This window comes from Atractosteus spatula, chromosome 1 (genome assembly GCF_055471065.1).
Source record: "Atractosteus spatula isolate fAtrSpa1 chromosome 1, fAtrSpa1.hap1, whole genome shotgun sequence".
Lineage (NCBI taxonomy): Eukaryota > Metazoa > Chordata > Actinopteri > Semionotiformes > Lepisosteidae > Atractosteus > Atractosteus spatula.
Window position 1 is genome coordinate 72590643 of NC_142706.1, and position 24297 is coordinate 72614939.

The 24297-nt window shown below is 45.2% G+C and overlaps 1 protein-coding gene across 2 annotated transcripts; it reads left to right on the plus strand.

Annotated features, from left to right (window-relative positions):
• The first annotated feature begins 507 nt into the window (after positions 1-507).
• LOC148841760 (cilia- and flagella-associated protein 99-like) lies at positions 508-24083 on the plus strand. Of its 2 annotated transcripts, none has more exons than XM_088918615.1 (10): positions 508-582; positions 3470-3538; positions 4229-4315; positions 12255-12343; positions 13145-13349; positions 15725-15866; positions 18027-18178; positions 18978-19183; positions 19870-20053; positions 23015-24083. In XM_088918615.1, the coding sequence occupies exons 1-10, from the start codon at positions 574-576 to the stop codon at positions 23090-23092; spliced, it is 1221 nt and encodes a 406-aa protein (XP_088774741.1). In that variant the 5' UTR covers positions 508-573; the 3' UTR covers positions 23093-24083. The 2 variants fall into 2 exon arrangements, with proteins under 2 accessions (XP_088774741.1, XP_088774732.1); XM_088918606.1 differs by having other exon boundaries at positions 23855-24083.
• The last annotated feature ends 214 nt before the right edge of the window (positions 24084-24297 follow it).

Genomic DNA, 24297 nt, shown 5'->3' on the forward strand with positions numbered 1-24297 from the left:
TTATAACACATTTATACTTTTTATCTATGTGATCTGATTAATATCCGTGATTTGCTTTTCACTACACAGAAACCATAATGGATTTCAAATAATTAATAAACAACAATAATCAATAATGTCTTGGACACAAATGATCTCTGTTACTCTGCAACATTTACAAACAAATAATTGCAGTCGTTTATACAGGTAAATGTGTGACGCTTTTTAAGAGCATGCAAGAGTGCTGTTTTCGTCTCAGGGAAAAGGAACAGGAAATTGAAGATTGGGGAGGGGAGGGGGGTCTTGTTAAATCTGTGTTAAGTCTTGACATCATGTTGAAATAACCCTTGCCAACGAAGAGCAGCAGTCAGTTTATATTGTGCAGCAATAAGGCTGTCTGTGTTTTGGAGGGGCGTTAAATATCAGCTCAAGGCTGCATCTTACCAAGAGCTACCAAGTGTTCTGTCATCCAGTGTGGGGTGTTTTACCTCCTCATGAGACCTGCACGGCCTTCTGTTCCAGATCCCTTCCAGTACCTACCGGCCTCCCAGAGAGATACAGTCCCTGGAGGAAGAGAAAATAAGAAACCGACAGATGGCAGAGGTGAGGGAGTGGGGAGGAGGGGTGGCGGGCTGCAAAAATCACAACAGAATTGTTCCTGGGTGTTGTCATCATCTTCTCCTTATTTCCTCTGCCATTTTTGAAATCCATCTGCCAGTCTACTTCTGTTTTTCCAGCCCAAAGATTCCCTGCAGTGCCTGGGCTGAATTTCCTCACTGTGCGTTGCGTTATAAGGTCTGACAATGGTTGGGCCATACGAGAAACCTACTCCCCCCAGTGTTTCCAGTCCATGGGTATCCAGCTCCTGCCTTCAATTAGGGAGCTGGATCCAAATTTTAACAGCAGAACAAACACAAAGCAGGCAACAGTCATTAGACGGTGAGACACAACCAGGAAGCCTTTCTTTTGCCACCTAAATTGAACTTTAATTTGTGGTCTGAGTTTTCCTGGCTTCTGTCTTAAGCGTGAAGCAGGGGATTGGACTGATTTTTTCTGGTCACTTTCAGCACTTTGTATACCTCAGTCCAAAATGACATTTTTATTAGACCACTAATAAACAGCTACAGCTGCTCAAATTATTGTGATGGACTGGCGTCCCTTCCAGGGTGTAACCTGCCTTGTGTCTGTTGCTTGCGGGGATAGGCTCTGGCTCCTCTGCGTCCCTGAATTGGATAAAGCAGTAAGGAAATGGATGGATAAATTATCACTTGTATCCAAAGCAACTTATATTTGTATCCATTTGTACATCTGGGAGCAATTTGTTAATACTGGGGCAATATGGATGCAGTATCTTCTACAAAGCTAAAGCTAGGAAGATGTGAGCCTGGTCAGTACCTGTATGGGAGACTCCTGGGAAAAACTAAGGTTTCTGATGGAAGAGGTGTTAGTGGGGCCAGTAGGGGACGCTCACACTGCGATCTGTGTGGGTCCTAATGCCCCAGTATAGTGACGGGGACACTATACTGTAAAAAGGAGCCATCCTTCGGATGAGACGTAAAACCGAGGTCTAAAAATCTGTGGTCCTTAAAAATCCCAGGGCATTTCTCGAAAAGAGTAGGGGTGTAACCCCGGAGTCCTGGACAAATTGGCCTTTACCAATCATGGCCTCCTAATAATCCCCATCTATGAACTGGCTTCATTACTCTGCTCTCCTCCCCACTGAGAGCTGGTGTGTGGGGAGTGTTCTGGCGCACTGTGGCTGCTGTCGCATCATCCAGGTGGTGGTGGTGGAGGGGAGTCCCCATGACCTGTAAAGCGCTTTGAGTGGAGTGTCCAGAAAAGTGCTATATAAGTGTAAGCAATTATTATTATTATTATTATTATTATTATTATTATTTATTAAGGGTACCAATCCCAGCAGTGGCTCACCTCACAGTCCTCCACTGCTGCCCCCAAATCCTTCAGCTGGATTTTTTGTTCTAAACAGAGTCTTGCCGGAGAATACAATGTTACTTTTTAATGTACAATCAACTTGGGTTGAGTCTGTTTGTTTGTTTTTTGTGACCTGCTACTGGTTGACCAGCAGTGAGCAGGATCTGCTCTCAGAGCCCTGCTCTGTGACAAAGGCTGCAGCTGCTCTTTCACTGTGGGGGTTACAATGGGCAAATTAATCATTCATGCAGCCACTCATTAACCTTGCCACGGGGGGGGGGGGGGGGAGAAACAAAAGATGCCGGAGTAATCAATTCTGAGTACGATGGAAGTATGAGCAAGCACGTGTGCTTTAAGTGTAACGTGACTCAAGCACAATTACAGTGCGTTAAGGAAATGAGCCTGTATTCATGCCCATAATCATAATAATGTTGCTTTATTAGCCCTATACAATTTCTTGCATTAGGAATTCATCTTTTCACTTTGTGTGTTGCTCTCCATTAGACACAGACACACAGACAGGGAGAGAAGCTTGAGGTCAGAGCACAGGGTCTGCCATTGTACAGCACCCCTGGAGCAGTTGGGGTTTAGGGCCTTGCTCAGGGGCCCAACGGAGTAGGATTCCTCTGCCGGCTGCAGGATTTGAACCAGCAACCTTCCAGCCACAGACACAGATCCTTAGCCACAGAGCCACCACTCCGCCCTAAAAAGCGCCTTGGAGAATGCGGGCATCGATCCCGCTACCTCTCGCATGCTAAGCAAGTGCTCTACCATTTGAGCTAATTCCCCACCACCATGCCATACATGCTGATACCCCCAGTTCAGCAGCATGGCAAGAAGCTCACTCCATACTACAGGGCAGTACATACATGCTTAAACTGATAGTAGTGACAATTTATTTTTCAGGGGGAGTTGCAGCGAAGAGAGTGCATTCAGCAACTGCAACTGAATTTAACAGATGTTCAGGTTTTGTAAAGTGGTGATCAAAATTGTACCCGGTACCTTAATGGAGGTGCACTGTAAAAACTTCCTGTGGATTTAATTCTTCTTTTTCAGCTGTATTTCCCAACATTCCTTCTGACTTTGTGATTTACTTCCCAGCTGAAAAATGACAGGCGGTTCCTCGTCCGTCACGGCCCTTGCTGTCTGTTGAAATACTTTAGGTGAAGCGCCGAGGGAACACTGAGAAAGATTCCTCCTGAGTAAAATATTCTGACATATGCACGTTTCTGGAACAAACTACCCAGCCATGTTGCCAATGTGCTTCTTTTTCGAGTAGACAGTTGCATGCACGCTTTAAATAAATTAGCCACTTGCAACCAAACATTTTCGATGGGCTGAGTGGCCTCCACTAGTTTGTGACTGTTGTTATGTGTTTATGACAGTGCCCCAGGGTACAAGAAAGCTGTATGAGACAGTTTAGATTTAAGTCCATCTGCTGTGTAAAGTGTATTAATGTTGGTTTATAAATTAAATTAGCGGGTTTAGAGCCTAGCCGCTTATCAGTCATGCACAAAGGAGATTCATATATACATCTGCACTGTGTATTGCTCTCCAGACAGCCTTGCTAGAAGCGAACAGCCGCCAGTTCAAATGTGCAAATGCAGAGAAGTCAGAGCGCTCCAAGGTACGTTCCTTATTATTTATTATTTTCAAGTCATTTGGAGTTGATGAGAATCGATGTTCACATTTAAAATGCACATGAGATGACTATTATGGTTTAAGCAGAAAGAAGATCCAGTTATAATTAATTGAATTCCTGTTGGTCTAATTTACATTTACAAGGCAATTTAAGATTAAATGACAGCTATGCGTGCATTGTTTGTTTTATGTTTGTCATGTTTCATGTCAAGTATTTTAGTAGTAGCATATGACATACTATGAAGGCAGGTCTTTGACAGCAGTCAAACTAAGTAGTCAGCAGTCAACTAAACATCGTAATAAAATACAAGCAGTATCTCATGGTTATTAGAAACCTAAAATAGTAAAATCTCTAAGTTATCAAGAACTATACAATGCCTTTACTAAAATTTAAAAAAATAGGAAAAAGACATTACTATGTTGGTACATCAACACATTATAATTAATTAATAATTAATTAATGAGTTCAGTGAATTTAACTAGAGTACTTAAAAAGTCATTTTTGCAAACAATTCTTCTATTGTTTGGGCTCAGAATGCATAATATTTTGCTGCTATTTTGGTCACTGACAGCCATGCAGAAGAAAATTTCTCCATGCTCATTACAACCTGCAAGTACTCTAATCCTCGTTGGTCATGCTATTGTTTCATCTAATGATACTGTACTTGTCTTGCAGCAAGTGATCTCACAAATTGTAAAGGAAACGGAGGCAAAGCTCAAATTTGATGCACACTATTCCTCTGGAACACCAGCATTTTACAAGGTAAAAAGTTATCTTTTATTCCTTCCAGGACATATAAGGGGCACTGTTCACCCCCCAAAATATTGGAAGAGCAAAGTTAAGAACTGACAAGAGAAAAATAAGCTTACAGTCATGAGATTAATACAAGGAGGTTATTAAGCCGTGCAAAGCTATATCTGAAACTGGCTCACTTGACATAAGAAATGATGGCAGCAGCAGAATTAATTCTGAACTTTACAAAAACATTTTGTTTGCTTATGTCGAAGAAAATGCTCCCATACTTAACGGACAGTGCTTCACCATGCAGCAAGACCCAAAACATAAGTCAAGACAGGAGAAAAAGATGAAACTTCTTACACTGGCCAAGTCAATTTACAGATTTAAATCTACAGTAAATGAGCAGCTGTAGAACAAATTGAAGTCATTACACCCCAACCAGGCAAGAACTCAAAAGTGGCTGCAGCAAAGCATCTCAAGTGATTAGACAAAGAGTTTGGCCATACAACCAAATATGGACTTTTATATTACATTATAAAATTTACTTAAAGTGAAGGTGCTGCAATACTTCAATTCAAATCACGGGGCAGAACACAACGTATGTTTTTTTCTAATGTGATCAAAAGTATGCAAGGAATTGCCCAATAAAATGTCTATTACATTGTATTTATTTATAGGTATTAATCACATGACCACAAATACAAATTGTAGTGCTGTTCTGGTCCTTTGGTGGACTTAACGGCACAGCTTTGCTCTCTGCTTCTCTACGCACTGCTGTTACATGCGCAACTCCCTCTTCCCTTTCGAACTGCATTATTTTCCTGTTAGTCATGCTTACTCAGGCGCGGCACGGTTATAAAGAACAAGGCTTTCTGCTGCACTCCCAGCCCCTCACGCCGGGCAGAGCTCTGAGAGAGAAAGCCTCACACGGTCATTGTCTGAGATCTGTTCATGGCGAAGTAGAAGGACGATGTCGGGATGTTGTGCGTGTGATGCAATATAAATTTTCTTTTTTCACTCTGAAAGCTAGGTCTTAGCTCGGGGATGAAAGGAATGCTCTGGCAATGTATAGCATTGAAGAGGACAAGAATGTGTTTTTTTGTCATTCTTTCTGTGTCAGGCTCAGATGAATTGGAGTTCGCTTTATTCATTTGCTGTACGTGGGCTGGACTGCTGTTCCTTTCTCTTAGCCTTAGAAATCCCCACTTAATGTTGACCTCCAGAGCAGAGGCAGAGCTGCTTTGCTCGAGATGTGTCGCCCTGCAGACGGATTTCTCTTTGTCCTTCCCACGTGTCTTCTCCTCGCGCCCATCACCCTGTCGTTGAGATCGGGCTGTCGTTGAGATCGGGCGAGATCAGAACAACACGCACTCTCAGCGAGGCAGAGGAAGGAAACAATCTTTCTCTTTAATAAGAAATATTTCGCCAGACCTGCGATCAGATCTAGATAATGAACAAAGTCAATAAGGTAAACCTCTTGGTTGCCTTTGCTCAGCATTGACGTTCGGATGTTCTGAAACCCGCCTAGCACCAGGTCGCCCCACGTCCGCTGCCTGATGGCATAGGTTTCTATACGGCATTCCCTGAACAGCGGAGCCCGGGCTAACCCCCGTCTCGCCGCTACACATAGGGTCTTCTCGCTCTCCTGCCACTCCACGGTTCGTCCTTCTGTCATCCGTGACAGGATCCCCTCCAATGGGAATCGGCACTACTCCCAGTAAGGAGACACCTCTGTGCCCCAAGGCAGTCTCACTCTCACTAACTATGCTTTTATTTCCTGAAATATTATGGGCCCTGAACTCTTTGTTGGTGATGTTTGTTTTTGTTATATTGTTATATCAGATAATACACACTTCACAACAAATTCCCCCTAGGGGATAATAAAGCTTGAATTCATTTCTGGAACTGGACAAACACCTGGCAGCGCTGTGCTGGTCTCTGGTATGAAAGTAGTCCCTATTGTTCTATCCTGCTGTTGTCCTATCGTTGCTGTTGTTATTATTTATTATGTTTGTAATGTACGGTCTACAGTGTGTGGTGTCGTCTGCTGTACTATGTCGATGTCCATGGAGATCAGTGCGAATAAGAATTCCAATGTACATGTACATATGGCAATAAACTCCTCTACTACTCTACTGCTACAGGCAGGGAACAGTTTGTACTCTTCCTGGATCAATGGCATGCAGCAGCGTGCAGAGCTGTGAGAAAGAGCAGGAATGCATCTCCCTCTCAGTATATGAAGAACAGTGTGGGGAGTGCTCACTCCTGTAGGTCTAGACCCTTCCCTCACATGAACGACAATTAATACTTAGAAGTGTAATGTCCGCTGTTGGAGGTGGAGCAAGCAGCAGCCGAGAGCGTAAGGTGAACCCGTGCGCAGGCGGGGAGCAGCGGGGTGTGTGCAGTAAACACGCAGACGTGGGAACAGGCAGGCAAACAACGGGAGCAGTCACACCACAGTCCGGGGCCGTGGTCCAGTGAGGCAAGGGTCAGATCCAGGAAGGCACGATGGCAAAGTACAGGGAGAATTCACATCCGAGGTTAAGACAGGCAAGCTGAGTCCGTAGCCAAGAGCAGAGCGAAGGGGGGAAAGCAGAAACCGAGGTCAAGCGCAGCAGGGTCCAAGCCCAGTAATACAGAGGAGCCTAAGAGGCAAGGGGGTCAAGGCAAGTCAGTGTCAGGAATCCAAGCGAAGTGTGAGTTAGGAATCATAGGAACTTGACACTGGAGAAACTCAGAGCTCAGATCACTGTCAGAGAAACCTTTAAATAGCCTGATTCACCTGAGACGGGCGAGATAGCAATAGTGCACAGCCCAATCTAGCTTCCTGTCTGATTCCATGGCCATGGCACCCGGCACAGCCGGGAGAGAAGGAGTGTGGCCAGCTGCCATGGCCATGCTAGCTGGTTCTCGAGGCACCAGTGGGAGTGAGCACGACGAGAAGGGGTTGCTCTTTCTGAAAAGTTCCTTCAACAAGGAAATATTGAAATATTACATTGCCTTTACACAGAAAATTACAAAAGCAGTAATCTGTTTAACAAGCACCAGAGCAGTGCTCCTCAGAAACTCTTTCCATATTTACAGCTCTGATGTACATTGTCCAGCGGCTCTTTCTTCTGCCCCTTGTGTCCATTTTACACGACCAGCGATATTGCTGCAGACAAGCCACTCACAGCTTGTTTGCCCACTCATTTAAGACCACCCCCTTGTTTCATTCTAACATTGTACAAGTTTCAACCACTTTTAAATTTGTTTACTGTATGAAGAGCTTTGTTGACTTATAGATCATTATAGCTGACTAATGACTAATGAAACTTTGATGCATGGCACTCGTTTTTGTTTGGTATTTTTTCATTGATTAACTCTGATGTTTGTTATTTACTTATTCACTTACTCCAGTTAATTATTAACAACCTTTAAGCCTAAAAGAATTACATCATGTCATTTGATCAGTGTTAAATAGCAAAGTCTGAGTTAAGTGTGTTACAAAAGCAAGGTCACAGAGTTGAACAATATTGACATCAACAAACACATTAAGACCTATTGTACTATAAATCCAGGCTAGACTCAAACACTCAACATTATTGTCTGTAAAATCCAAAAGAATCCAAACAATCTGAAATATAGCATCTCCTTCAGGGTGACAACTTATAATTGGACAGGTGTAAGCAGTGGTGTGCCACAGGGATCCATTTTGGGCCTATTCCTCTTTGTGATCTAGAATTACAGTTTAGATTGTGTTATAGATAGCAAAAATTGCAGATGATAGAAAGAAGTCTGTGCCAAACATGACGTTCTACAGATACATCTATAAGTGCAGAGTCATCCACACTGATAGTAGGAACGCTCACTGTACAGATCATATGGGTGATTCAGAGCTGCAGAAAGATACACATGACAGGAGTCTGGGTATTTATGTAGATTCCTTAATGTCCTCAAAAACATGCAATGATTTGGTATAGAGCAGAAAGTGTGGAATTTAAATCCAGGGAAGTTATGCTCAAGCTTTACAACATACTAGTGAGACCTCACTTAGAATATTGTGTTTGGTTTCTGCCTCCTTCACCTCCTTGGCAGCCCCGGGGTGGATGCAGAAACCTTGAAGTGTCAGACCTTCACCATTTCCATCCACCTTCCCCAGACGCAGCTGTTTAGACTCTGCCTTTAGCCTTTAGCTATGAGTCATCGCTCCATTGCAGTCATTTCAGTGACTGTGATTGCTTTTCTTCACTTGCTGCGGCCTGTACCTTTACAGCCTCATGCATCTCAGCGTGGCACTCATTTCTGCACTTTGTGTTCTTGCTCTGGTAACTGCACTCTGTCGGATTATCAGATTAACCGATTCCCTTTCAAAGAAGTGCACCCATTAAATATTGCACTCTTAAGTATTAAGTATTAAGCATTGCAGTATTAAGTATTGCGCAATTCTGGGTTTTGAATCGATACAGGAATCATCTAAATAATAATAATAATTACAAATTGTAGAAATGAGCCATTAGGTGACATAAATATAAATTTACTAAAATTATATTTTAGTATAATTAGTATATTTTAGTATAATTACTAATATCTGGGTAAATATCTGGGGTAAGGTCTCTTGAATGCTTCCCCAATGAAATCTGTACAAAACCCCTGTCCCATGCTCTGTTATATACCTGTCTCCACACAGTCGATATGCAGTATACTGTAATCCAAAAGTCAACCCACTTCAAACTTCTTCAGCAACTACATTTTCATTTAACTGAAAATAGTGAGACCCTGTGACAGAATATTATTAATTATTTATTATTAACTGATAATTAATAACACGTTTACATGTAACCTTTTGTCCCAGAATAGTTTCTTTGTAATTCATGTCATGTATGGTTCTGACACTGAGAAGGCATATGTGAAAACATGCTGGTGTAACGCCTACGGCCACCATTGAGTGTGAAAGCCGGCTTACCAGAGCGGTGACGTCACCACCCTTCCCTGTAATAGCAGGACCACAGCCGCTGGGCTGAGGGGAGATCTCTCTTTAGCTCAACAGGCTGGGTCCCTGTTGAGTGACGCCGGAGGCCCAGGTTCGAGTCCCCGACGGTGGGGGGCCGACCTGTGCAGGCGGCAGGCGAGGGTGCCCACCTGAACCCTGTAGCGTTACATTGGTAATGTTAAAAAATCTGTCCAGACCAACATTTCACCAGCCGTTTCCATACAATACAGCAAGGATATTTTATGGAACGGGCTGAGGAGCTGAGTTGAGGACAACGGTGTTGTATCAGATTCAGCTATTGTCATTAGGCACAAAATTCAGGCAATACACTATAAAAGTGTGAAGAAAAGTTCAGTTATAATTACCGTAGTCTTGCTCTCAGATTTTACAGAGACAGTAAAGATATACATGTTAGTGCTGTCTGTTCTCTCCTCTCTGAAACACTAATTATCTAAATCCTCCATATACCCCATAAACACATTGAGACCAATTTTATAGACTTCAAGTGGAATACTTTGTCTTTATTAAGGGGACTTTAAAAGAGGCACTGATTGACTGTGTTGAGTACACGTACGGCACTGGTGCACTGGTTCCAGTTAAAGTAGTACATCTGCAAAGTTAAACAGTAAAGAAATGAATGAATTTCAAAGTTCATCAGGTCCACTCAATATGAATGGATGCTGGATAACTGCTGTCAGAGCTGCACAGGAGAACCTGATTTCCTTCAGCGCTGTTTTTCCATGCCCCTTGCAAAATAGGTGCCCTGGTTGCTTATTTCAGTAAGGCAGGGCCCTGTATCACCCGCTTGTCCCTGTCTTCCCTGTGCTGGGACAGGACTACTGCCATCCTCCTGCCAGCTGCTGGGAATCTGGAGCTGCTCAAGGTGGTGTATCCTCTCTTTCCCCTTCCTTCCCCTCCTCGTCCCCATGTCTTCCTGACTCTGGATTCTCTCTGGGATACAGGTGGTACTTCCCTCACTGTTCTGCTTCAGGCTGCCCTGAGATGGTCTTTAGTCATTGTTGTGGTTCAGACGAGAATCTTAAAATCAAGTGCCTGGACAGTCTCCACATTACAGAGCCTCTTGCAGCCTTAACTAGGGGTCCCAAACCTGATGATCTTTGTATGGCCTGCTGTTTAGAAGGAGCTGAAATCCCAACTCTATTTCGTCTGTCTGTTTTTAAGATCATTTCTGTCTGGTGGCGATCCTTTAAATCCCTTGTCCCTGCTGGAAAGCCTGAGGTCAGCTGGGTGACATGCTCAGTGGCTTGTGTACTGTAGTTTCTGTTTCTGCGCACACAGCACAAGACCACATTTATAACGGCCGCGTCGAGATCATTCATGTGCTTTGCTCTTTTTCTCATTATATTAACTGATGTCTACTTCATGAGGTCCTGCTCTGGGCCACCTGCATGGTACTACAAAAGATGGCTGCCAGGTCCCTTTTCTGTCTTCGGGTCTTTAATTCAAGCTGCAATTTGACAGTTGTCAGCCTTGGAGCCTTTTATACAGTATGTATGTATTTTATACAGCCCTGTCTGTGGGCTGCTGTCTGTCTCACTGACCCCTCTCCCCTTCCTGTACACTTCACTGAAGTGTTCTGATGACCAGTGACCCGGAGCCTGCTGTCATCGTGACTGTCCCTCTCACCGAGCCTCCTGATCCTCAGCAAACGCTTCGTTTCTCATTTTATTATGCCTTCCTTTTATTATGCATCTATTCTCCTTTTATCTCCCATTTGGATTCATCACTGCACTCCCGGCACTGATCTAGGAGAACAGCATGATCACAAGAAAGTAAAAGGGATTTGAGCTCAACCAGGCTGGTGACATTTTCAGGGATCTAAGGAAAGCGTCACTGGCCTTTCTTTAAAGCTGGGTATTGCGGGCGTTTCAGCCTGCCCTGGAATTCACAATCACCCCCTCAACGGCCCACCTTTCATGGGTCAGCAGTTCACTAACAGGGGATTGAAGTGCAGAACTGGGGCTTCTCTAAGGACAGCCGGTTCTTCTACCAGAGCTGTGAACTGCTTTTCAGCATGTGCTTGATCTCTGTAAAAGGTAAGTGTGTAAGAAGTGCTCATACATCCTCTCGCCAGCTCCGCCATGCCTGTGACGGAGGTCTCGTTTGCCTTCTGAGATGGATGGGGCTCTCTACCCAGGTACCGAAGTGCCCTCTCCAATTTAATTTTCAAGAATAAAGAAGGCAAATACACGAGATACTCCACTGCAGCTGCATGTGCTGTGGCATTGTTGAAGGTTTTGCACCGTTACCTTTGTTGAGCTGTTAAATGTGCTACAATACTTTAGCAAGTATGTAAGTCTTTAAGAAAAAGGAAAAAAATCACTTTGCATGAATTTAATGACTCACGCTCTCAGGGCTATTGAACACAGAGATGCGCTTTAAATTTAATTACTAAACCTTGCTTCTCTGACGGTTGGGGTTCATCTGGGAGTAGGTGTGAGGTTCGGCATCATTTCCTCTGCTTGAATATTTTCCAAGGCTAGGGTACAGAGCTCTTTGTATCTCCCTATTTCAGTGTATTAATGGGCCAGAAATCTGGAGCTTCTCTATAAACAGCGCTGGTGGCCAGCAGTTGTAGCAGTGTGCTTCACAACTCCCATATATTGCCACAGGTCCTGTGCTGTAGGTCTGTTTTTCTTCTCATACATGAAGATGTATAACTTAGGTGAGCTGTTGTGGTTTTTAGAGTGTGACGGAGTGCAGTTTAAATTGTCTCCTGGCTCACAGGTGTTAAACTCCAGTCCTCCAAGGCTGTTGTGCCATCTGTTTTTTATCCCACCTGAGCAATCTGTTTCCTGCTGTAATTGACCTAATCCATTTCCTTGACATCTCTCCCTAGTCTTTTGCCCATGTCTCATGCTGTCAGGCTTGTGATGGACTAGAGTCCCGACTGGCCTGAGAGCTGGGCTGTGAGGAGGGTGTCTGGTGGCCAGCAGTGAGTGATGCATGTGTCTGTTGTCTGTCGAGCAGTCGGACAGCGCGCCCATCAAACTGAACACCACAGCCATCCTCAGAGAAGGTGCCCTGTACAGCCGCAGAGTGGAGGAGGAGCTGCGCAGGTAGGCCAGCCTGACGGATGAGTTGTGAGAGTCATTTCCAGAGTCGTGACTCAGAGACCCCTTTATCCAAAACCACGGTCAGAAAGAAACAGTATCGAGGGTCTGATTCCAGTTTCCGACTGGTTTGAAAGAGAGAATTAAACACCTGGAACTGTCCCCAGACTCTTGCTGGTATCACAGGTAGCAGCGGTGAATCTGCACAAGGTGTCTGTATAAACCAATATTCGCAATATTTCATTCAGTTTTGCATAAACCTTTCCTGATGCGTGAGTAGATTCGTGTGCTGTGATGAATCCACTGGAAACTGGCCCACATGCCATCAGTGTCACTTTACCATTCACACAAGCAAACGGAATAAAAAGCAAGTAATTTCTGAAATATTTAGCGACAGATTATTAATGACAGCTATGGAAAAGCTTACCTTTAAAATGAACCAAATAATCCTAATCGATTAAGAAAATATAATCCATATTCCTGAAGAACTAGTTAAGATGATGTCCTGTGTGCTCTGAAGCTATTAGGGTTCATTAGGTGCTGCTCTGAAATGGACACAGGATTTAAAACCAGATCATACTCTGCTCAAACCAGTCAAACATCGGGTGTTTACATGACGCTCATCAATTTGCTTGTAATGAAAAGCAAATAAAGGACACTACACCAAGACCTACACCAAGGTGGCGTCCGTGACACCAGCCCGGGGAGAGGAGCTGGTCTCCGGGTCGGGTTCGGGAGAGGAGCGGGTGGGGCTTCTCGGACACCTCTGACACGTGGTCTGGGTGCCTCTCCTCTCCGTGCGCGCAGGGTGGAGCGGCTGGCGGGAGGCGCGGGCGAGCCCTCGCGGTTCCTGCAGTGGCAGCGCGCGATGCGGGAGCAGGACCTGCAGCGCCAGCTGGCGGACGTGGAGCGGCGGCGCCTGGAGGGCCAGCTCAGCCACGAGGAGGCCGTGCTGGCGCGCCACCGCCTCCTGCAGGAGAACCAGCGGAAGGCACAGCTCAAGAAGGAGGAGGTACGCAGCCGCACCGCGGGCCCGGGCCCTGCGGGCGCCCCTTCTCGTGAGCGGACTCCGCGGAAGGGCACTGCCCCTGGTTCCTCGCGACGTGGCGGCGATGCCACGGAGGAGAAAATATCCACTTGTTAGTAAAATCGGACTTTTTTCCGTTTTTAAACTCACAATATTTCATGTAAAAAAAAACAATTTCATTAGGCTGCTTTATATTCGTATGTACTCATGTATTCTAGGTAAGAAGTGTTGACATAAAGCTATTATTTCTTTAACTGACTACCCCATTTCGATATTCATTTACCTACGGTGTATTTTGATCATGGAAAGATGAAGTATTTAATAGTACAAAGCTTTGAATAAACAGAGAGAGTGGTATTGCCAGGCTGAGCTTATTTAGACCTTGGCTCCTAACCAAGGAGAGATGGCTCACTCCAGGAACAGTGCACCCCCGTGTGCTTGCACACCTGCCTTACGTCACAGAAGTGCGGTCGTGGAGGAAGGGCTTAGGGCTCAGGGTGACTTTTGGGACAAGGCCCAAGAGGCGGAGTTTAAGTGCGTCACCAAGTGTGATCTTAAAGCTGACGCAGAACTGTATGCCCAAGGATATCAGAGAGGCACCTTCTCTAAACTCCTTCAAATCCAGGCTCAAAACCTTCTTCTTTAGAAGAGCCTTTGCTGAACTGGTTCCACTCTTCACCCCTCTGCTTTTCTTAGTACCACCATCCACGGTCTCCTCTGTATATTGTAATTGTGTTTTAATCTTGTGTATTCTTTTTATTTATTGTTGTTGTCATTCAGTAAAGCGCTTTGAGAAGCCACCTTTAAAGGCGCTATATAAAATAACATTTATTATTATAATTATTCAAGGACTCACACACAGAAAACCCGAGCAGTCCATATCAATGCAGTCTACAAGTACCAGCTCTCTAAACCGTTTCGGATTTTGCTTTTCTGCTAAAAGTGAAAATTTCAAAAAAGGAGTAGGTAGCAAACATTTCTCACATGTAAATAGGAGGGGTTTCTACAGAACTGATGAACTAGTGGGGATTTATAGACCCACACTCTCTTACAAAGGAACCAGATGAGCTATAATGAAAAGAAATTACGCTGCTGATATAAAGTAAGGTTCTTTTTTCCCTCATTCAGGAAATTTAATAAGAAAAATCTGTACATGGAGGAATCTTTTTTAAAGTTTCTGATGTAGTCCTGCTCTTGTTACTTTAGAAGACATCAGCTCGCCATTTTCAGAGCTCTTTGGACTGAAATGGAATCTCCTATCATTGTCTCAAAATTGCAGTAAATTGCAGGAATTACAATTCACTGACAATAACTGCAATATTCTTCTACCCTCCCTAACCTCTTCTGTTGACTTTGAAATTATAGTGAATGCTCTTCTTTCGGAACAAAAAATAAAATTTAAAAGTACTTTTTTTATTCTTGATAACAACAAAGTTTGTTAAAAAAACCATCTGAAATATTTACATGTAAAAAGAGTGTTAACTTTTATGAAACCCTGCACTACAGATTTTTAATGTATATCTTGAAATGTATTGGAAACTAACATAAATAAGTAGACCCTAACTAGAGTGTGAGTGAAGACACTGCTTGGCCTTTGCTCTTGTCACCCTCGTCCTCCTGGTCATTTGGGCAGCCATGTGGAACGATTGTGTGGCTGTGCTCGTTCAGTCTTAAGACCACACAGCTTTCCCTGCACCCTTTCCCACCTGCACAGGTGAGAGACTGTCTTCAGCAGCCGCACCTCTGCCCAAAGAAAAGCAGAAAGGTTTCCAGTTTGTAATTGAAATGAGATTTTGTTTTGTGCTTTCAGAAATCCCAAAGAGAGCAGCAGTAGAATCACCTACTGCAAAGTTGACAGAGGATCCACACAGTGTTCTCTCAAAACATATTCTCTTACTTGTGATATACTGTAGCTCCGGTCACCAGTTGAGTCACATCTGTGTTGCAGGAAGCTGAGGATGAGATGGGTGTTCAGGTGGTACTGGCTTGTCCTTCAAGTCATTTTGACTGTTCTGTATTGCTGAAAGGGTCCAGGAACTCTTCCAGGGGAGAAGCCCACATTCTGGGCGTTCCTCTTTGAGTCTGCAGTGCCACGGCAGTGCCATAGTCCTTGCTATAGGGAACGAGCGTGAATCCTTCAGAAAACAAGATGAAGACAAAATTATATTTAATCATCTCTCCAGATAGCACTGAGAATGCCTGTCTTTCTCAAGACAAGGGAAGGTGGACATGCGGGATCAAAGACGGGGCTCACCCTGACTGACGAGGTGCCCATGCCCAGCTCTGGTGCCTCTGCTGGCTAGTGATCCTGGCTGCTCCAGGCCTCGCTGACCCCTCTAGGTTGCACTTTGCTCCCTCAGACCGCCGAGATGATGCGCCGCTACGCCGAGCTGCGCCTGGAGGAGGAGAAGGGGATGAAGGAGCTGGTGGAGCTGGTGGCGGAGGGACACAAGAACAGCAAGGAGGCCAAGGCCAAGCTGAAGGAGTACAAACAGCGCATAGGTAACAGCACCGCCCTGACCTGCAGAAACATCAAACATACACAAACTAATACAGAATGCTGGCTGATTCAAGAAAATTATGTAATTTTATGTACACAGTTTATAAAAAGTAATCATGTATTTTGACGTGACCACAGGACTTCCAAACAGCAAAGAACAAATTTGGGTGGTGTCCTGGCCAAATTTCTCCTGGGCCTTTACCAATCCTAATAACCTCCTAATAACTCCCATCTATGAAGTGGCTTCATCATCATGTTCTGCTCCCCACTGAGAGCTGCTGTGTGGTGAGTGTACTGTGAGCACAGTATGGGCTGCCGTCACATCATCCAGGTGGGGCTGCACCTAGGTGGTGGATGAAGAGAGTCCCCATGACCTGTACAGCGCTTTGAGTGGAGTGTCCAGAAGAGCGCTGTATAAGTATAAGGATTATCAATTATTATTAATTTGCTGGATGCCGCAGACCTCTGCATGAATCCCTGTCAGTGTTCCTGAGGACAATGGCTTGACTTGCTTGGTTGATTGATTCGTTCCTGTTTCTGTCATTTAGAGGAGGCCATTGTTTCCAATGGGTTCTGCGATGGGGGCAGTGTCCTCGATGGGCACAGGCCCAGCCCATTTCCATTAGTCCTTGTATTTCTCCCAGGCAGGCTCTGCAGACGCATAGAGAGCTCTGCTGCAAACAGTTCTGGGCGGCTTGTTCTCCGCTCTGAGCTTGTTTCCAGGAAGAATCAGAAAAGGTGAAATGGGATTACTTAACATTAGCACCAATAAAGCCTTTAAAATCAGACATGCTCTGTGGAGGTTTTTAACGCAGCCTGTCAGTCTGTATCCCAGACACAGCGTGTCTCACTCGCAGCGTTAAACTGTCAAATTCAGTAGCTCTTTCAAAGAAGGCAGCACATCAAAGATTCTCAGATTCTCACTTGGCAGCACTCCTGTGTCCTGTACATGAATGTGCATGTCTTACAGATAAAACCAAAAATGAATGGACATCTGTTTCTGACTGTCATTTCATTTCTACGTTTTTTATAATCTTATGATGTTGGTGTGCAATTATTTTTCTGCCGGACCAGCAGTATTCCCAGCAGGCATTATTTTACAATGTCGGGTAGAAGAGTGTACAGTATTGCTTCACCCATGGTTGCTGTGGTGTGGTCCAGTGATGCGGGGATCCTTGTAATACTGCCAGTAACAGCAGAAATCCAGCATGCGGTTACAACCCACAACTGGCAACCCACTCTGAAGCTCAGCAGGTGTGAGTCTGGCCAGTAGCTCAGAAAGCACAGGTTGCTGCTGGAAGAGATATTAGTGGGACCAACCAAGGGGGCGCTCACCCTGCGGTCTGTGTGGCTCCAAATGCCTCAGTGTAGTAATGGGACTCTATACTGTAGACAGGGGACCTGCCTTCGGATGAGACGTAAAACTGAGGTCCTGACTCTCTGTGATCATTAAAAATCCCAGGTCGTTTCTCTGAAAGGGATGGGGTTTAACCCTGGTGTCCTGGTCAAATTTCCCCCTGGCCTTTACCATTCATGGCCTCCTAATAATCCCCATCTATGAATTGGCTTCATCGCCCTGTTCTCCTCCCCACTGATAGCTGCTGTGTGGTGAGTGTACTGTGAGCACAGCATGGGCTGCTGTCGCATCATCCAGGTGGGGCTGGAGGGGAGTGGTGGAGGGGAGCCTCTATCACCATTGAAGCACTTTGAGTGGCGTCTCCATAAAAGCACTATATAAGTGTAAGGAATTATTGTTACAGTTGTCATGCTCTCCCCCACGGGAGCACTGCAGAGCAAGTTGCCATTACCACTGTAGCCACAGCCACACCTCCACTCCCCAGTCAGTCAGATTTGGTTACCATGGTTACGAGTTCAGACAGGAAGCTTGTCAACCTGTGGGCGATTTACGACCACATCTGTCTCAGGTGGTGCAGGCTGCTTAAGATCCGCTCTCACATTGGCATAGAGTTTGCTCTGATCCTCAGCTCCACTTCCTACCTTTGTATTTCTTGCTTGGATTTGTCTTGGGCTCCTGACCCTGCTTCAGACTGTCTTGAGACAGCATCCCGGAAGAAGACTGCGATCTTGGACAGTGCTCTTCTCCTCTCCCGGGGTGCTGTCATGGAAGGGAGGGGGTAATGTGTTGCGGACGTGTGTCTCAGTGCAGGAGGTGTCGGAACAGAGCAGGGAGCTGCTGCGCCAGGCCCTGGAGGATGCCCAGGCCGAGCTCAGCAGGAAGTTTGAGCTGATCCGCCAGATCCGCGCCCTGGAGTCCGTGCCAGTGATCCGGCACAGATTCGTGGACCTGACTGAGGTGAGCCAAAACCGCTCCGATCCATCAGGGCCGTCTCGGCAGACCCACGGCTTCTGTATTCATAGGGGGGTTTGATCAACATTTGTTTTAAAGTTGAGTTGAGGAAAAAAAAATGTTTTATTATTGCAACTTATTTTCAGTAACAGTAATTATTTCTTTTCTGGATAACCTCAGAACAGTTTTCTTAAACACAAAAGACAGTACTTGTGTAATTCAGAGCTTCAGGATACAATTGATTTGTTTGTGACTAGTTTTTAACTTTCATGGGTGCATTAAATCCAGAAATAATTAAATAGGTCTTAAGTGCTCCTATTGCATTAGAGGAAAACACTTATGAATGAATAGAGCCCTGACTGCCAAGAGAAAACAAGGGTCTGATTCATAAATAGCAAGAGGTAAAATATATCATCATTGAAACATTAATATCAGTATTACACAAGCAGTGCATTTCCAGTTACTCTAAAAGCCCAAGTAACTGGAAATGCACTGCTTGTTAATGAATTAATGAGGACACACACACTGAACCGACCCACAGCAGACCTCTCCTCTTCCCGTATTCTCGAAATAATCCGCCTTCCCGCTGTTTTTCCTCAGGTTTTATTTGTTCTCAGAAGAGGGAATCCGAAAATATTTCTAGAAAAAAATGGGCTAGTAGTGGTTTTCCTGCCAGCTGTTGGGAATCTCTCCTACTCCCCACAGCTGGGTGAATTCTCGTCACGGAGTTAGGGACCAAACCCAGACAGGAAGCTGTATGTGCCGTGCGCATCTCTCATGTGTGTCTTTGCGCGGGGGGGAGCAGGCGGGGGGCCACGCTCTCCTGGGGGAGATGTCAGTGGTGGAGCTGCGCGAGAGGCTGGCCCTGCTGAAGGAGGCCGCACGCAGGGAGCAGGAGGAGCGCCGGGACCGGATCCTGGAGGAGAAGCAGGTCAGGGAGCAGCTCCTCCTGGAGCAGCTGGACCACATCGCCCTGCACAGAGCCGTGCTGGGGAGAGCCGCGGCCCTCAGGTGAGGTCCCAGGGGCAGCCCCGCGCTCCACGCAGCACGCCTCAGCCCTTCCTTTTCCTCACTGGCAATGCGTTCCACTCGTGCTTTATTTCTCTAGCCTCTCGGATTGGTTTGGTGCTGCTTTCCTGCATGCGGGGAGTCACCCTTGATCTTGCTGTTGCTTCGTAACACCACCCCTTGTGCAGCAGGAAGGAATTTCCAATTTTATACAGTTATTGTAACTACAACCAAAAAGGTCATTGCAGAGCGAAACAGAGAGCTTTTGAACACCACTCTTACAAAATAAAGAGGCACAGAAAAAAAGTTTTGGTTCACTGTTAAAAACATGTAGAGGTTTTCCGACCTGTTCTGTGGGAGTCTTGCAATGCTTTTAATGTGATATGAGGGAGCACATCTTTAGAAAGCGGAAAGACATTTATTAGAACTGTAGGAGTGTTGTACCTGTTCGCTATTGCTTGTTAAGTGTGGAAATGATGAAACAACCAGTTTTCACTTTAGAAGACTGGTAGCTTGACTTTCACATGGGGCTGATTTTTTTTTAACACAGTTACTGAATTATATCTTCCTGTCCAGAAAATATTTCTCCTGACCCTTGTGAATCTTTCATGGCCTGCGCTGCAGGTCCCTGAAAATAGCGTTATTTGTGAGTGCAGAACTCTTTCTTCTCTGATCGCTCGGTGGGACAGGCAGGAGGAAAAGAAGGCCAGAGCTCCAGCCCTGAGAGCCCGAGCTATGCAGGACGAGCGCGTGGCTGAGCTGCAGCGGAAGCTGGAGGAGAAGCGCCAGCAGCGACAGAGGCAGAGTGAGAGCCTGAAGATGAAGGCGGAGAAGAGCACAGCGCGTTCTCTCAAGGCCTGGAGCGTGAAAAAGGTAACCCACACACCAGGCCCTGGGGCCTGCACTCTCCAGCCAAATTCTTAATCACAGACTAATTGATTTCGGTTTTCTATTTCGGACTGATTAGTGAATTTGCTTGCAGCACTTAAATTTATATTTATTATATTAAAATTTATCTAACTCAGTGTAACTCCTGTGGTGAGTGTGTCTAATATAGGGACACCCCCGCTGTGGGCGTGTCTGATACTATGGCACTCCCACTGTGGGCATGTCCGATACAATGGCACTCCCACGGTGGGCGTGTCTGATACTATGGCACTCCCACTGTGGGCATGTCCGATACAGTGACACTCCCACTGTGGGCGTGTCTGATACAGTGACACTCCCGCTGTGGGCGTGTCTGATACAGTGATACTCCCACTATGGGCGTGTCTGATACAGTGTCGTTCTCATTGGGAAGTGTCTGATACTGTGGACCTCCTACACAGTATCAGGAGGCGTGTCTGATTCAGGGTCATTCATACTTGTCTGTTCATCATCTTTTGATCAAAAAGTAAGAGCTTTTTAGGCAGAAGTAAAGAATCTGAGAAGAGGCTACATAGAGTTCAGTGTGCTGAAGTTGTTGGAAAGAGTACCCCCTTAACTTGGGTATTTTTAACATTCAGGACTGACTGAAGAAGTTAAATGAAAGTCTAAATAAGCAGGCAGATCAGTTAGCAATGGAGATGTAAACCACAACCCCACACCCCCTCCTTGTGTCAGGTGGTCATTGACAGAAAACATTACAAACTCATAACAGCTTGTGTGCTCAACAGACTTTTAAATGGATCACAAATAGAATTGCTCAAATTTGATTCAAATGTTTGTTCTACCACAGTCTTTTGCTTAACACTCCTGCAAGTACTTTAAAGCCACCAGTTATTACTTACAGTCATTAATTTGTTGACTTTTACCTAAAAATGTTAGCTCCCTTAACTTTTCAATTTTCATTTAGAGGCTGTAAGTCTACAGTTTCAGAATTGGTGTTCAGTATGCAAGTCCAACCCATTCGTTTGTGTGCAATTGTCTTACTGAACAGCTGCAGAACCATAGCAAAGTCACAGAAACTGACTACTCATGACTCTGGAAACACAAAACACAAACACACCAGACATTGGACATTGAACACGATGGAGAACTCTTTAATGTTAATATACATGATGATGGAAACCTTTTTTAAAAAATAGAAAAAGCAGTGGTTAACTGTCTCAGCTCTTGCCCAAAGTCTAAGAACCCAGTGTATCTTATGAGCACTATACTTATATTTCACTCCTGCTGACTTTGTATGTGCATCACTGATTTTACTACAGCAGGGTCTCAACATCTGAGAATTTAGCATTTGCTTATTTGCGATTCATGGCGAGCAGAGCAGGATAAAACCAAGTTGAAGGTTGTTTAACGCAACTTTCAAATCCTCAGTGCAACAGACCAGATTGTGAAACGAGTCTAGCCATTGATCCTCTCCCTGCCCCCTGCCCCTTGCCCCCTGCCCAAGTACCCACCACCCAGCATCCACATCTCAGCATGGTCTTGCTGTTGGATTGTAACTAAAACTCCTGATTCTGTGTCTGCAGTGTGGGGAATGGCAGGCTGGAGATTTTACTGGCTCACTCACACTCCTATTCCTGTTTCATTACAGAGAGTTAAAGTGCAGGCATCCACTTGATGCAGAGGATGGATTCATGTCGTTTACATTATCTAAGTACTAGAATTTTGTGATTACTGTCTTTTGTTTTAGTTGATCAAAGTTATTTTAATTATTTTAAAGTCAATGCATTAGTATTCAAATTATCATATAAGAGATGGTTACTTATGTCTATAGATATACATACTATATATTGTAGTACATGCTTGTAGTGCATCAGAATATTTTTTGGGGCGGTGCGGTGGCTCTGTGGCTAAGGATCTGTGCCTGTGGCTGGAAGGTTGCTGGTTCATATCCTGCGGCCGGCAGAGGAATCCTACTCAGTTGGGCCCCTGAGCAAGGCCCTTAATCCCAACTGCTCCAGGGGTGCTGTATAAATGGCTGACCCTGTGCTCTGACCCCAAGCTTCTCTCTCTGTCTGTGTGTTTCATGGAGAGCAAGCTGGGGTATGCGAAAAGACAAATTCCTAATACAAGAAATTGTATATGGCTAATAAAGTGTTCTTATCTTATCTTGTATCGGGTGGATTGGTTGTGAATTTGGTTATTGGCAACGGTTCTTTGAACTGAACCCTTGCGAATGTCAAGTCCCTACTGTATTAATTACCAATTTACTTTGCTGACACTTTTATCCAAAGCAACATACATTTTTTCCTATTTATACAGCTGCAGATTTTACAGTAACAATTTGAGTAAAGTACCTTGCTCAAGAGTGCAACTGCAATGTGGTGTTCCACATTCGCTCTCGTTCACTAATGGACCAAATCTCAAAACATTACCTGTGAAGTCCTGGCTGGCTTGCATCTTGTACTTCCTTGAAGGTTTTATATGCTCCTCAGTATTACTTACCCAGAATAGTTAACAGTAAAATGCAGGCTTGAGGAAACATGCATGTTCTATACAAAGGAACAAGTAATAGGTTTATTCCATGCTGAAAAAAAGAAGAAAGTTCTATACAATGCTACCACCTTGTGGCTAATGTTGCTTTAACCTGATAAAAAGTAAGTGTCAAGAAAGGTCACAGACGACGCTAGAACATCAAGACACACAGTGTTTGAGAGAGAGAAAGTCTTTATTATCCCCGGGTGGGGGGCAAGTTGTTTTACAGCAGCAGTGTTGGTGTAAAGATGGACAGAAGAAAAAAAACAGACATGAACAACAATATACATACTTACATAGAAAGTGCTAAGTATGTATATTGTGTTAAGTAATGATACGGCTAGAGGTTTGAATGAGAACTTGAATCTGTTGGTTTTAATAATTATAATAGCTTACACTTATATAGCACTTTTCTGGACACTCTACTCAAAGTGCTTTACAGGTCATGGCGACTTCCCTCCACCACCACCAGTGTGCAGCCCCACCTGGATGATGCGACGGCAGCCATAGTGCACCAGAACGCTCCCCACACATCAGCTATCAGTGGGGAGGAGAGCAGAGTAATGAAGCCAGTTCAGAGTGGGAATTATTAGGAGGCCATGATTGGTAAGGGCCAATGGGAAATTTGGCCAGGACACCAGGGTTACACCCCTACTCTTTTCGAGAGATGCCCTGGGATTTTTAATGACCACAGAGAGTCAGGACCTTGGTTTTACGTCTCATCCGAAGGACGGCGCCTATTTACAGTATAGTGTCCCTGTCACTATACTGGGGCATTTGGACCCACATGGACCGCAGGGTGAGCACCCCCTCCTGGCCCCACTAACACCTCTTCCAGCAGCAACCTTAGTTTTTCCCAGGAGGTCTCCCATCCAGGTACTGACCAGGCTCACACCTGCTGGGCTTCAGGGGGTTGCTAGTTGTGAGTTGCAGAGTGATCTGGCTGCTGGCTGCTGGTTTTGGAGCTGGGGAGTCGGTATCTGCGTTCTGATGGGAGTAACTGGAAGTTATTAAACAAGGGGTGTGAAGGATCGTCACAGATGGATTTTACTTTACGCAAAACACGTGACTGATAGATGGAAAAGAGTGCCTCCTGTTCTCAGTTTTAAAAGCACTTCCGAAATGTTCCAAATGAAATAATGTTCTTCCATTTGTAAGTGCGTGTGTAGTTCCCACTTGTGCCCTCTGGTGGGTGTCCAGGCCGCTGGGCGGGCTTGGGCTTTGGGGTGGCGTGTCCTGCCAGCTTCTCTGCTCTGTGTCTCCCGAGGGCAGCAGTCGCAGGAGGAGCAGCACTGGCGCGAGCTGGAGCGCAGTCTGGAGAGGCAGGTGCAGCTGGCAGAGCCAGGCCCCGCGGCCCCCCGCCTGCCCCCTTCGCTGAGAGGGGCCACGTAGCGCCCCCGCCAGGACGGAGAGCCTCACGGCACCCAGACTCACCACGGGGACAGCTGCCAGGAAACAAACCACCTCTTGTAAGCAATAAACAGAAGACGCCTGCTGAAAATGCATTGCTTAAAGCTCTTTATTGGGAATCGTATTCTCATAATTCAACCTAATAGCATTCTAGCTGGCTTTTTGCAAATTCGATGTTCTTTTAACCCTTGCATCAGTCACCCGCAGCTATAGACACGACAACAGAAGAATGGTTACTGTAGAAACAAGAGGAGGCCAGTCGACAGATCTAGCCCATTCACTAGTTAGTAATTATGGGCTTCAAC

Bases quoted from the DNA above. Each gene is read 5' to 3' on its own strand.
- LOC148841760 (XM_088918606.1), top strand. The intron at 13,350-15,724 runs GTACGCAGCCGC...TTGCTCCCTCAG, and splicing joins CACAGCTCAAGAAGGAGGAG to ACCGCCGAGATGATGCGCCG. The intron at 19,184-19,869 runs GTGAGGTCCCAG...TCGGTGGGACAG, and splicing joins GGGAGAGCCGCGGCCCTCAG to GCAGGAGGAAAAGAAGGCCA.